Source organism: Lathyrus oleraceus, chromosome 1, assembly GCF_024323335.1.
Source record: "Lathyrus oleraceus cultivar Zhongwan6 chromosome 1, CAAS_Psat_ZW6_1.0, whole genome shotgun sequence".
NCBI classification, from domain to species: domain Eukaryota; kingdom Viridiplantae; phylum Streptophyta; class Magnoliopsida; order Fabales; family Fabaceae; genus Lathyrus; species Lathyrus oleraceus.
Window position 1 is genome coordinate 34950079 of NC_066579.1, and position 12771 is coordinate 34962849.

A 12771-nucleotide genomic window follows, 5' to 3' on the forward strand; every position below is an offset into this window, starting at 1 on the left:
ATGCATCGCTTAATTTACGGTGATTGTGTTCAACATTAGTTGCAATGCAATTGTGAGGTGGGTCTATAGAAGCTATCTCCCAAGAGTCGATTCTCTTTTTGGGAGACGCAGCCAACTGAAACTTGCAAAGGATATTACTACGTTCGATGACATATCTTCTCGAATCAGTGCGTTTCACGGTGAAATCGGTGGAGTTACTCATGTGAAATTTTTTGATAGCTCGCACACATTCTTCTTTAGTGCGGAACATGTGTTCCACTTTTAACTCACCCTCTGATCATGGATACGGGTTATAAAAAACACTGTTGGATGTTTCATCGTCATGCAGATCCATGTTTATCATATGTTGAGGCAGATTATATACATGACTTAGAGGTAATGGCGTTGGATGATCGTCATCTTCAATGTTGTTATTCAACATATGATCGACTTGTGTCTCAGTCTCTTCTTCTTCTTCATCAACGACGTTGACTTCTGCTTCTGCTTTTGGGTCGGCTTCATTTGAGTTTTCTGAATCAAATTCATTAGATTCAACTTGATTAGTTATCTGAGATTGCTAAGATGGTATACTTGGTTGAAGAGTAATATATAACTCAATAGAGTTGCAACCAGAATGTTCGTGACTAACAAACATATATTCAACATCATCATCGTCCCGTACCTTTAGCGGGAAAAATTTGCATTGACTATTCTCGAAAAAAATGGATTTTGATACGTGATTTGTGACACAAGACCAGATCCTATGCAGGATTCAATTCATTTTTTCAAATGCAAGAAATCTGAATTTCTCTTGATCGTAAGTCGGATAATATTGGTGTTTCGAAAACAAAATCCGTATAGATCAGACTCATATGTCTCACCTTTGCAGTGAGCATTGATAGTATATTTTGGTGTAGATGAAATTGTAATATTTCTTGTGCAGATGAAAAGTAATATTTTTTTTGGTGCAGATGAATTTATTTGATTGTTGGATGTAGATAGTAAGACACTTAAATAGGTAAGTGATGTGTCAAGCATGCAAGCTAGAAGTAAGTGACGTGTCAAGCATGCAAAGCTAGAGGTAAGTGATGTGTCAATCATGCAAACTAGACGTAAGTTACGTGTCAAGCATGAAAGCCCTAGTGCCAGTCCAATTGGCACTAGCTTTTATTCCTTGTACATGGGCGCCAGTCCAATTGGTGCTACCATGTCTTCCTTGCAGACCTCGTAATTAAGCATGCAGAGCCATCAAGGCGCTAGACTAGGTGAAGGTGAAGCATGCATGCAAGCGTAGGAGGCGAAAATTTGATTGGCGCTAGCATGTAACATTTGCATGTGTAAGTCAAACCATTTGGCGCTAGAATGCAAGCACTAATATCTATGCATTCAAACTTTTGCATGTCTTTGCATGTCACTCATTATAAATAGCCATGCAACTCTCACATTTTTTTCCTCACCAACAATCACTTATTCCTTTACGACAACAGCTATTTCATCTACAACAACCACTGTTTCAAATATTTACTCCGACAAGATGTCTCTCCTCATTATGGGTGAATCGCACAGAGGCACAGTTGCAAACATAACAACTTATGTAAGCGTTTAGTTCTTGTATTATTTTTCTAGAATAATTTTTAATAACGATACTTAATTTGTTGTTTATCTTTTATAAAGTAACGTATTTTGTTGTTTCTTTTTTAGGATGTTTCTAGGTTTCGAACTCGGGTCCACGAATTTGTACACATGGACCCGATGATTCAACCGTATGTCGAACTCGTCAGTTTTGGACATATAAGCAAAATAATGTTTTGGTCGGTGGATAATAAATTTATTCTTGCGTTATGTGAAAGATGGCATCCTAAGACACACACATTATGGTTTCCAACCGGTGAATGTACCGTGACGTTAGAAGATGTCAACATGTTATTGGGACTGCCTATCGAAGGTAAGGCGATAAATGGTAAAACCAACTATGCAAATTCAATTTGCATGGACCTCTTGGATGATGATTTGTTAGATGATAACTCGAGAGGTCAAGGTATACTCCTTTCACGCCTTAAGGCATATTATAACAGCTTATAGTTAGATGAGAATTCTACCGAAGAGGCTCGAATAATAAAAACTAGGTGTTACATTATGCTTTTAATTGGTTCATTTTTATTTTCCGAAGGTAGTGGTTCTAGTATTCATGTTATGTATTTACCTTTACTAAGACATGTAGATAGAATAGGAAGTTACAGTTGGGTGTCCGCTTGTTTGGCTTATCTTTATAGCTCTTTGTGTAAAAATACACACAAAGACACATCTACATTTTCAGGATGTGCTGGTTTGCTCTAAGCATGGGGTTGATCCAGACTACCATCCCTAGCGCCCGTCAATAACAATCCATTCACATTCTCGTATGCACAAAGGTAAATTCTTAAAAATGGACTATATTTACTTACTTTACCGATTATTATCTCTAAATAATATTTTTACTTTTATGGTGCAGATGGTCGGCACATGGTATGAGTTATAATAAATGTCCTAGATATTGTATTACCAAGTATCACAATCTCTTGGATCACCTTCGACCGACAAATGTATGACCATTAACCTAATTATTTTGTAATAATTTGTTAATTTCTTCTATCAAATTTATAATCTAATATATATTCACATTTCAGTTCATTTGGCGTCCATATCTAAATTTGGATCATGACCATGAAATCAACGTACAAGACGCAGCCGTTTGGACTGCATGCACACCGATCATAAGATTCACCATTGTGGAGATGTACAATAGTGGTCGTGTTAAATTACAGTTCAGTATGCTTCAACACATCCCAGATCCCCCGACAAACCTAGGAGAATGACATCTACGCAAAGTTAACGACTAATGAAACTTTAATCCATGGCAAAGCTTCGCTAGATTTGAGTGTCGCAAATGGAAGCACCGCCAAGACCATGTCTTAACAGACGCTATGATGCCAACTAAAGAAAAACCAAGTCGTAATTATATGGCTTGGTATAGATCGGTTGAATTTGAGTTCATCGCCGAGGATATGTACCTATACGACCCACGCCAGACAACTTACACACCAGAAGGCTCAACATCTAACCCCTAACAACATTGTCAGACCGACTACTCATAACCCCCTATCCATCAAAATTTACGATCCATAAACACACAAACCTACAACCCTAACATGTCAACCACCCAACCACAATACCAAGAGCATACCCCGTATAACCACCAACAACTAGATCATCATCATGACATCCAACATCGCTATGCACCCAACACATCACCCTATCATAGTCGCCTTAGCCAAAACACTCAACAATCATTTAACACCAACTGTCTCTCCTCCTACCATACCCAAGAAGCCCAAACATCTCAAAACCAAAACCTTCAACAATCATATGTTTAACAAACACCACAACAATCATTTCAACCTTTCCTTGACGCATCATTCACACCAATGTCTCCCTTCGATCGTCCATGTCGCCCTCCAACAACTCAAACACAGTCCAACTACTCTGGCATGGATCATGAACCCAGCTATGGCGGTACCCCTTAGATGCATACAGAAGACTGCACTGATTTGCCTGACTATCTCAGGCAATCTCTTGCAGTTGGTGGTGATGTTCCTGGGTCCTCAGATACCCAAACACCTGGGGTGAATCATCAACGTGGGTTAGGGCCACGAGTCCGGGTAGCTAGGGGATGTGGGACTGGATGTCGGTTAGGTGATCCCGATCATCGACATTAGTCTTTTTTGTGTAAATGGATATTAATGTTAATATGAATTGGTCCAATTTCGACTTTATCTATCATGTACAATATTTTTCAAAAAAAATTATGAAATACACACCGGTGCCAGACCAATTGGCACCTCCTTTAAAACTTAACACATAGGCGCCAATTGGATTGACAACACAAGGTGGACTAGCCAATCCAATTGGCGTCTCCTCTCTAAGTTTAAGAGCAGACGCCAATTCATCTGGCGCCTCCTCTTCATAGTGAGTTAGTTTGAATTTTTTTTTAAAACTGGATTATTTTGGGATTTTTTTTTTAAAAACCGAATATTTGGGTAAAAATTTCTTTCTTATTAATAATGGTGATATTTTTTATTTATTTTTACATATAACTATTTTTTTAATTTATAAATTTGATAAATTGATTTACTACTATAATTTAGGATGAATTACTCTACGTTGTACTTCTTTTGCAAATCGTTTTTAAATTTTTTTAATTATAGCTTTAACAAAATCATCATATGTGCTTATTATAGAAAAAAATTGAAATAAAATAATAATAAAATTAAAATAAAATAAAAAGTATTTATTAGACGGTAAGACAAATTGTATATGGTTTGTTAACTAAAGTCTGGCATTATCACACCATTGAGTGGAGAGTGGTATATCGAACAACATTAGAATTAAATATTAGAAAAAAAAAGGAAAACAGTGTAAGGTTATGAGGTACTGAGGAGATGAAAAGGAAGTGAGAACAGAGAGAGTGAATCTGAAAATAGATAGATAGATCTGAGAAAAAAATGTCACGGGTTAGTAGATCTGATTCAGGGATTTGGTTAAGATGGTGTTTGGTTTTGTTTGCAATGGTATCCGCTTTTGGTGTATGCGGTCCTGCTCTTTACTGGAGATTCAAAAAGGGCATCACTCTTCGCAATTCCAAAACCTCTTGTCCTCCTTGCATCTGTGATTGTCCTCCTCCTCTCTCCCTCTTCCAACTCGCTCCTGGTAATTCTTCTTTTCTTTTCAAACTTCCCATTGTTTTTTTTATTCAATTTCAAGTGGATCTAACTAACTGGTTTCATTTCTATCTTACACAGGGCTAGCCAATCTCTCTGTCACAGGTTAGTTAGGCTTTCTTTTTATGATCTTAATTTCTTCTGCATTTTTACTGTTGGTTTTATGTTATTTCAATTGTGTATGAATTAACCTGTTGGTTGGACATTGGTGTGTAATTGGTTGCTGCCAGTTAAGTTAACTTTTGAGTCCATGTTGTTCTTTTTGCTGATGGGTTGAGCTTACTAGCTATGTTATGAAGATGTTGGAGAGGGAAAATTGGAGATTGGGACTAGAGATTCACATCACAAAAAATCAGTTAGGGTTTATATTGAGGTTGTCAACCATGAAAGTAATATTGGCAGGCATAAATATTTGTAATAAAGAAAAAAGTATCACCCAAATTTACAAAATATTTCCCAGCATAGATTCTGTGATGTTATATGAGATCAACAAAAGATAGGTTCTATGTTGTAGAGGTCAAATAAGTCTATGGTTATTGACACATATTAATAGTCTTTTGGCCTTTTATTTATTTCTGCCATAGGCCTATCCGCCATATGCCATATGTTAATGGTGGAGTTTTGACTTGCTGCCATAATCCGCCATCAACACTACTAGAATGATGAGTAAGACATGATGGTATATGTTTCGATATAGATAACTTTGTAAAAGACTAGATTAGTTGGCGGATAGTCCAGTAATTAGATGAGAGAGAGACCTAAAAAACCATAAAGAAGAATATAGAACTAAATGATTTTTTGTCACACATGAATTACAATAAGACATCATGGTTTCGTTTGATTCATATGGCCAATTCTACTTAGAAAAGGTTTTTATTGTTGCAAACTTTTTGCTTTGTAAATCAATCTTCACACTCAATGTGCTGTATCCATCAATTTGCAATGTAAACATAGGTATTTTTCAGTCAATTGGCTCCATTGAATGTTGGTTATGCGAGCTATTGGTCAAGATTCTGAAAGGTTCATCATGCATAAACTTGTTGCTAGATTGTTGCTGATGCATATGAATGACATAAGTTATGATGTCGAACAGATTGTGGAGGCAATGATCCGGAACTAAAGGAAGAGATGGAGAAGCAATTTGTCGACCTTCTAACTGAGGAGCTAAAGTTACAAGAGTCAGTTTCTGAAGCGCACACGCGGCATATGAACATAACTTTAGCCGAAGCAAAAAGAGTGGGATCTCAATACCAAAGAGAAGCAGACAAATGTGTTGCTGCGACTGAAACGTGCGAGCAGGCACGAGAGCGGGCTGAAGCCAAGCTCACCAAGGAGAGAAAATTGACTTTGATATGGGAGAAACGGGCACGCCAAATAGGCTGGGAAGGAGAATAACTGGATCATGTTTATTATTTTTATAGAAGTTATTTATATGGTTATAATCATCATTTTATATATAAGCATACAAGCAAAATACTCGAGTTGTCAAATTATTCTCCTCTTACTGGGCTTGTTTGTGACTACAATGTGCTAGAATCAACAATTTTTCCCTCACTGATGATACCAATTCATGATCCCACATGGGAAAAATGTAAAAGAATCTTGCCAGATATACTACTTATGACCTCGTTTAATATATGATACAACAAATTCTGTCGGTTGGGCTGCTATTGGTTCATTCCCACATTTTCTCTTCTTTTTCTCAGCATTCAAATAAAGGGCAAACTGTCATTTTAGTTCTCATAACTGTTCTGAATAGGTAGAATACAACACGTACTCTTTTTTATTAATTATTTTAGTCAACAAATCAATTTTTTGATAGTAAATTTAGTTCTTCTGTATACTTTAGGTATAGTTTAAAGAGATTTATCTTATACACCATTCAAAAATTTTAAAATGCTCCTAAATTTTTTGACATAAATCTTTGGACGCACTAAATGTATGAAGTCATATAAGTTGAATTTATTTAATTTCGGAGATGCATTTTTGAGATATTTTCGTAGATACATTTTCGGAACGTTTGCCCACCAGTATCAGAAGCAGACACCAAAAATATATAATTTGACAAAATAAAACTAACATTCATAACATAAAATAAGTATTACATAGATGATTTTAACATAAAAGATAGCATTACACTTTAATATATAGGTGGATGCTTCACTTCAAAATAGCACAAAGCATACAAATCACATAAAAAAATTATGAAACTTTCTAGTATGAAAGTACCATGAATCATCTTTCAAACCCAATTAGTTTCATCTCAATCCAAGTTTTCTAGCCCTAGTTATATAGCCATTTCAAATCAATCATGTCACAACATTTTCTGCATAATTCTTAAGACATAATTTCTAACTTCAAAATTACACAAAATAATGCACATGTATGATAAAATTTGAAGATTTTTCAGTCTAGATATCTTATGAGTCATTTTTCTGACATAATTGGTCCCATCCAATTTGGGTTTCAAATAAGCACAGTCTATCATAAAAAGCTACACATGTTACAAAAACAGACAATAACTCTATCTAACTTGTAGCAGGTTTTTAAGCTTCAATTCTCTGTCAAACGTGATCAAACGTATAATGAAATTAAAGGTAACTGAGTCTTGTTTTCAGAAAACAAACAAACATTTGAAAATGATGTATGTAGGAAAAGTTATGGCTAAGATACTACAACTATATCCTGCGAAAATCACACTGACAACAACATAGTTCAACAATCTATCTCTAATCCTCTTGATCTTGAAGCTTTTCATGTTATCACAAGAGATGAACTTGATACTTGGTACAAACACATGCATGTCACAAAATCTAAGAGTTCCATATTCATCTATTCATTCACCTATCATTTAATCACACACACATTCATATGGAAACATTGGTCATAACAACATGAACATCAAGATATCATTAATTTTCCCCATTTCACATAAACCCTAAGGATTTTCTAAACCCCCAAGTCCTAACTAGGACTCACATTGATCAAGAGTGAATTTTAATTTCCCATATTGAGATGGAGATGATCATAACTTCAATCTTCTTTCTTAAGCTCTTGTGCAACTCAAAACCACCAAACCCGTATGCATGTTTTAAGCATAAATCAGGATCAAATCTCCAACTTCAAATGCAATTTTCGACCTCATCACAGACTCCAAGTGCATGAAATTAGTATGCAAAATAAAGGGAATTTCGTCTAGTTTCCTAAAAATCAAGAATTGTTTGAATTCGAGTTACAAGCAAAGAGTTATTATCTTTTGAATGGAGACATGTCAAGAATTCAAATTCTACACAACTTCTCCAATTCTTGAATTACTCACCCGAATGATCGGTATGGTGGGTTCGTGATGCCATGTAGAAAATGTCACTTCTGTACTCATCACGGATGAGGACGTGTAGCCACTTAGGCATAAACGGTTAGAACAAAATTTGATTCAACATTTATACCTTGAATTTTGATGATAACAATGTTGTATTTGTGTGAGAATAATATTCGTACCTTAATGGTTTGTTATTGTGTAGCTTTAACGGGCAGTTCTGATTCTGAGTATATGACGTGCAATTTCCTCAGTTTATGAATATTGTGTTCCAATTTCCGCTTCTGTGTTAATCATAAGAAGTTCTGAAAGATGCCAAGTTCTTGCTGCAATGTTCTTTCTGCTTCTATGCTGATTCACTCTTGAGAAGTTTCTGGAAAGACGATATGTTGTGCTGCAATGTTCTTTCAGTTTCTACTTTTGGACGTGACTCTGATCATCAAGCTTATGAAGAACGACAAGTTTATGAAGTTTTGTTACTTAGCTGAAGATTTTGAAGATCTCAAGTCAGACTACTGACGTTGTCAAGGTTCTGACAAAAGATTCTGAAGTTTTTGAATCCAACTGTGTGTTTCTTCTTTTCATACTTCATCAACTATTCATAAGAAGCCAACAAATTTTAATATAAGATCAAAATGGATACATGATCAAATAGTATATGGTACAAATCAAATATTCCTCCCACTACCTGATATTGTGGGCAAAAGACAGTACTATACATCATACTTGTCATTGAAATTGTGGGAGAAGGATTGTACTATGTATCACTCATTTCACCAATCCAGATGTGAACAAACTCTCTATTGGTATCCCTATTTTCCCCTCCAACTGTCGCTTTCTTATGCTATATAAGTAGGACTTGGAGACTTGAAGACAAAAGCTGAAGCACTACAACAATTTTACAATATTGTTTTCTACGTGAAAAAACTATTAATTTTGTACACAATTTTTCTTTAAGTGTTTGTAATTCATTCGTGTAAAATCTGCTTGTGTAGAAGCAACTTGTAATATACAAAATCTTATTCAAACTGTTTGTTTGTATTTCCTTGAGGAGACAAATAAAATTGTTCTTTGTGATTTTCCTTAAGGAGACTAGTGTATAGTCGGATCCTTGAGAAGACAAAGAAGTTTATTCTTTGTGACTTTTGTAATTAGTTGATTATAATGGATTAAGTCCTTGTGTATGAGGTGAAATCACCTTGGCGGGTGGACTGGAGTAGCTTTGAGTTTCAAGCGAATCAGGATAAAAATACTTGTGTTTTTATCTCTTTGTTCTTAGTATTGTGTGGTTTTTTGAGTTGGTAAAAAGCTTTTGTTTTTAAAACCCAATTCAAACCACCCACTTCTTGTGTTTTTCGCACCTTCAATTGGCATCAGAGCTATGGTTCTGATTGTGATAAAAGTTTTATCAATACTTCACCGTGTTCAGTACCAATCCAGTTTGTGCGTGAGAAATAATGGTCGCTGCTAACGCTATTAACAACAATAAGAGAGATCAATATAGTTCTAAATCACCAGTCTTTGATGGTGAGAAGTTTGACTATTGGAAAGATAGAATATAAAATTTCTTTCTTGATTATGATGTTGATATTTGGGATCTTGTAGTCGATGGTTACGTTTACCTAGTTAATGCTGAAGGAAACAATATAGCAAGAAGTGTTATGACTGATCAATAAAAGAATGATTTCAAAAATCATCATAAGGCTAGAATGATATTGTTTAATGTCATCTCTTATACTGATTATGAGAAGATAACTAACAGATATTCTACCGAGTTTACATTTGACTCTCTGAGGATGACTCATGAGGGGAATCCTCAAGTAAAGGAGACAAAGGTTTTGGCCTTAATCCATAAGTACAAAGCATTTAGAATAAAAGATGGTGAAACCGTTGAGACTATGTTCTCAAGATTTCAGATGCTTATTGCAGGACTCAAGGTTCTGGGAAAAAGATACTCTATAACTAATCATGTCAATACAATCATTAGAAGTATCCCCAAAAAATGGAGACCTATGGTAACTGCCTTGAAGTTGGAAAAAGATTTGAACAACATCAGTCTTGAAGAACTTGTTAGTTCTTTAAGAATCCATGAGATAAAACTCGAAGAAGATGAACCTCATAAGCATGGTAAGTTTGTTGCTTTGAAGTCTAAGCCTGAGAAGACAATGGCTTATCAAGCTGAGGAAGAATCAGAAGATTCTGATGAAGACTAAGATTATGATGAGTTGTCTTTGATCTCCAAGAAGGTCAACAAACTCTAGAGATATATGTAGAATGGCCAAGGGAAGTTCAGAGGAGCTAGAAGGACTATTGGTCGTTCTGATTCTTCATCTGGATAGAAGAAGCAAGATTATGGTAAAAAGGTTATCTGCTTTGAGTGCAAGGAGACAGACCACTACAAGAATGAGTGTCCTAAGCTGAAAAAGGATATAAGGCCTAAGAAGAAGTTTTCTAAAGGAAAGAAGGGGTTGATGACTACATGGGATGAATCAGAATAAGAAGAAGAAGATTCTGACAAGGAACAAGACAATGTTGCATTGATGACAACTACAACTGATCCAGAAGAGTATGACTATATTGTTATTTGGGCCACATCGCACCATTTTTCTAGGACTCTTTTGCAGGCACCTCATTCGGGCATCAGTCTCGAGGAGAGTATGACTATATTGTTATTTGGGCCACACTTGATGATGTCCTTCACGATTTGCGCCACCAGAATGACATTGATGCCGAACATGACTGACTGTTAAGAGATATACATCAAAAGAAGGTAAACATGATGGCACAAATACAACAGTTACATGAGCAACAACATGATCATGCGAGACAGAGTGAGCATATGATAACAGACCTGACCAAACAAGTGTAGGGGTTACAGATGGAGCTAGATAAGAGATATTCTAGATATCTTCAGCATCATATCCATCATTATAACCTCATGGAGGACATGTTGCATTATATGCATGGTATGGGTATGCCACCGCCACCCCCTCACTATGGACATCCCAGAGGCCGAGGCAGATATTGAACTTATCCAGGTTCTTTTTTCCTTCTTCCACTTTTATCGAAACATTGAGGACACTGTTTGGTTCAAGTGTGGGGGAGGAACTTTAGTGTTTTCCTTTTTATTGCTTTCTAGTTAGATTTACCATTTTTCCAGCATATTTCATGTTAATTAGGATTTTACTATTTTTTAGTTCAATTGTTATGTTAGTCGAGTCAATGCATGTGTTGTCGAGTCGTTATGTGTGGTTTCTAATTTTTTTATTGATTCTCCCAATTTCTTGAGCCATACCAAAAAAATTTCTTTATAAGACTTGAAATTTATTGCATGATTAGAAAGTATATAGGCTACAGGTGAAATGGAGGTTAGATTGAGGAGACTTGGGAAAATTTGTTACAAAATCGGTATCATTACAACACCTTAAGCCTATCAAATATGGAGATCAATTTGAGTACCTATTATGTCCATATCCTTGAGTTCTCATTCTCTAATAGTACTTGAGTAGTTTATCTAAGCAGTCAACGCCATCATAAGCACACACTACGCAGGGAAGTTGATGCAAATAAGTGAATGATCATGAGCTTAAAAGAAAAATGAATAAAAAGGGGAATGTTCCTTCTAAGTTAGGTGACCCTCACCTTGTTATTTATCCCAACGGTATCTAGTCCTTCTATTTGACAATGAATTAAGTCAAAGTGCACAAGAAAAGAAAGAAATAATAAGATCATAGTCACTAACAAACTTTCCTACTATGAGTGTGAAAGGATAACGAGCTTAATGTGATTGCACTAGAATGAAAAAGGATGAAAAAGAGGATGAGTAAGTTAGGTTTGAGCATAATAACATGATTCAAATTGGTTTGCATAGGAGGGAGGCTTGTGACCGCATAATTGCTGAATTATGTTTTTACGATATCCTTGGTGTGCGATTAGTACATATCAAGTCAATTTTAACCGAAATAGATTTTGTAACCAAGTATGAGTGTTCGAATGCTATTATTTTTAAGTCTTTACATTATAATGCTTCATTTTTCAAAGGTTTTCATGTATGTAGCATCTTGCTTAAGACAAGCAAAGGTTCAAGTATGAGGGAGTTTGATAACCATGAATCGTATCACGTTTCTGGATCGATATACATGTCATTTTAGTCCATTTTATTTCCTTTTATGATTTTATGCTGGTATATTGTGTCTATTTCAGGTATTTTTCAAATAGGAGCATTCGTGCGAGAAATCGGGACAAAATTGACAAAAAGATAGAGAAAAAGGACAAATTCTGCACTCATGGCGTTCACCACGACATTTGCCATGACGTGGCATTCATGGCGCCACCTAAGCACGAAGAAAATTCAAAGAAGGATGCAACTCAGCACTCATGGCGTTCGCCATGGATCTTGCAACCCATGTTCTACCAGTTTTGCATTCATGGCATTCGCCATAAGACCATGGCATCCACCATGGACTTTGAGGCAAGAAAAATAGTAATTGACAGACCCAATCCTCTCCCACTTCAGCTGATAATTCTCCCACTCCTTCTACACGATTTCAAACTCTTTTCATCAGTCCCCGACACTATAAATAGCCACAAGTCTTAAGTTTTCATCAACCAAGTTTAAGAGAATTTATTTTTAGACAGAAATTTCAATATTGTAAAATCAGTAATTTCTCACATTGAGTGTTGCTTCTTAGTATTATGAATTTATTGTGTACTTGGATC

General features: G+C 35.7%; 1 protein-coding gene across 1 annotated transcript; it reads left to right on the forward strand.

Annotated features, from left to right (window-relative positions):
* The first annotated feature begins 4336 nt into the window (after positions 1-4336).
* Positions 4337-6404, forward strand: LOC127085704 (uncharacterized). The gene is made up of 3 exons (XM_051026242.1): positions 4337-4725; positions 4818-4841; positions 5830-6404. The coding sequence occupies exons 1-3, from the start codon at positions 4521-4523 to the stop codon at positions 6129-6131; spliced, it is 531 nt and encodes a 176-aa protein (XP_050882199.1). The 5' UTR covers positions 4337-4520; the 3' UTR covers positions 6132-6404.
* The last annotated feature ends 6367 nt before the right edge of the window (positions 6405-12771 follow it).

Coding starts and splice junctions, on each gene's coding strand:
- LOC127085704 (XM_051026242.1), top strand. CDS start 4,521: ATGTCACGGGTTAGTAGATCTGATTCAGGGATTTGGTTAAGATGGTGT. Junction 4,726..4,817: donor CCTCTTCCAACTCGCTCCTG/GTAATTCTTCTT, acceptor TATCTTACACAG/GGCTAGCCAATCTCTCTGTC. Junction 4,842..5,829: donor AGCCAATCTCTCTGTCACAG/GTTAGTTAGGCT, acceptor GATGTCGAACAG/ATTGTGGAGGCAATGATCCG.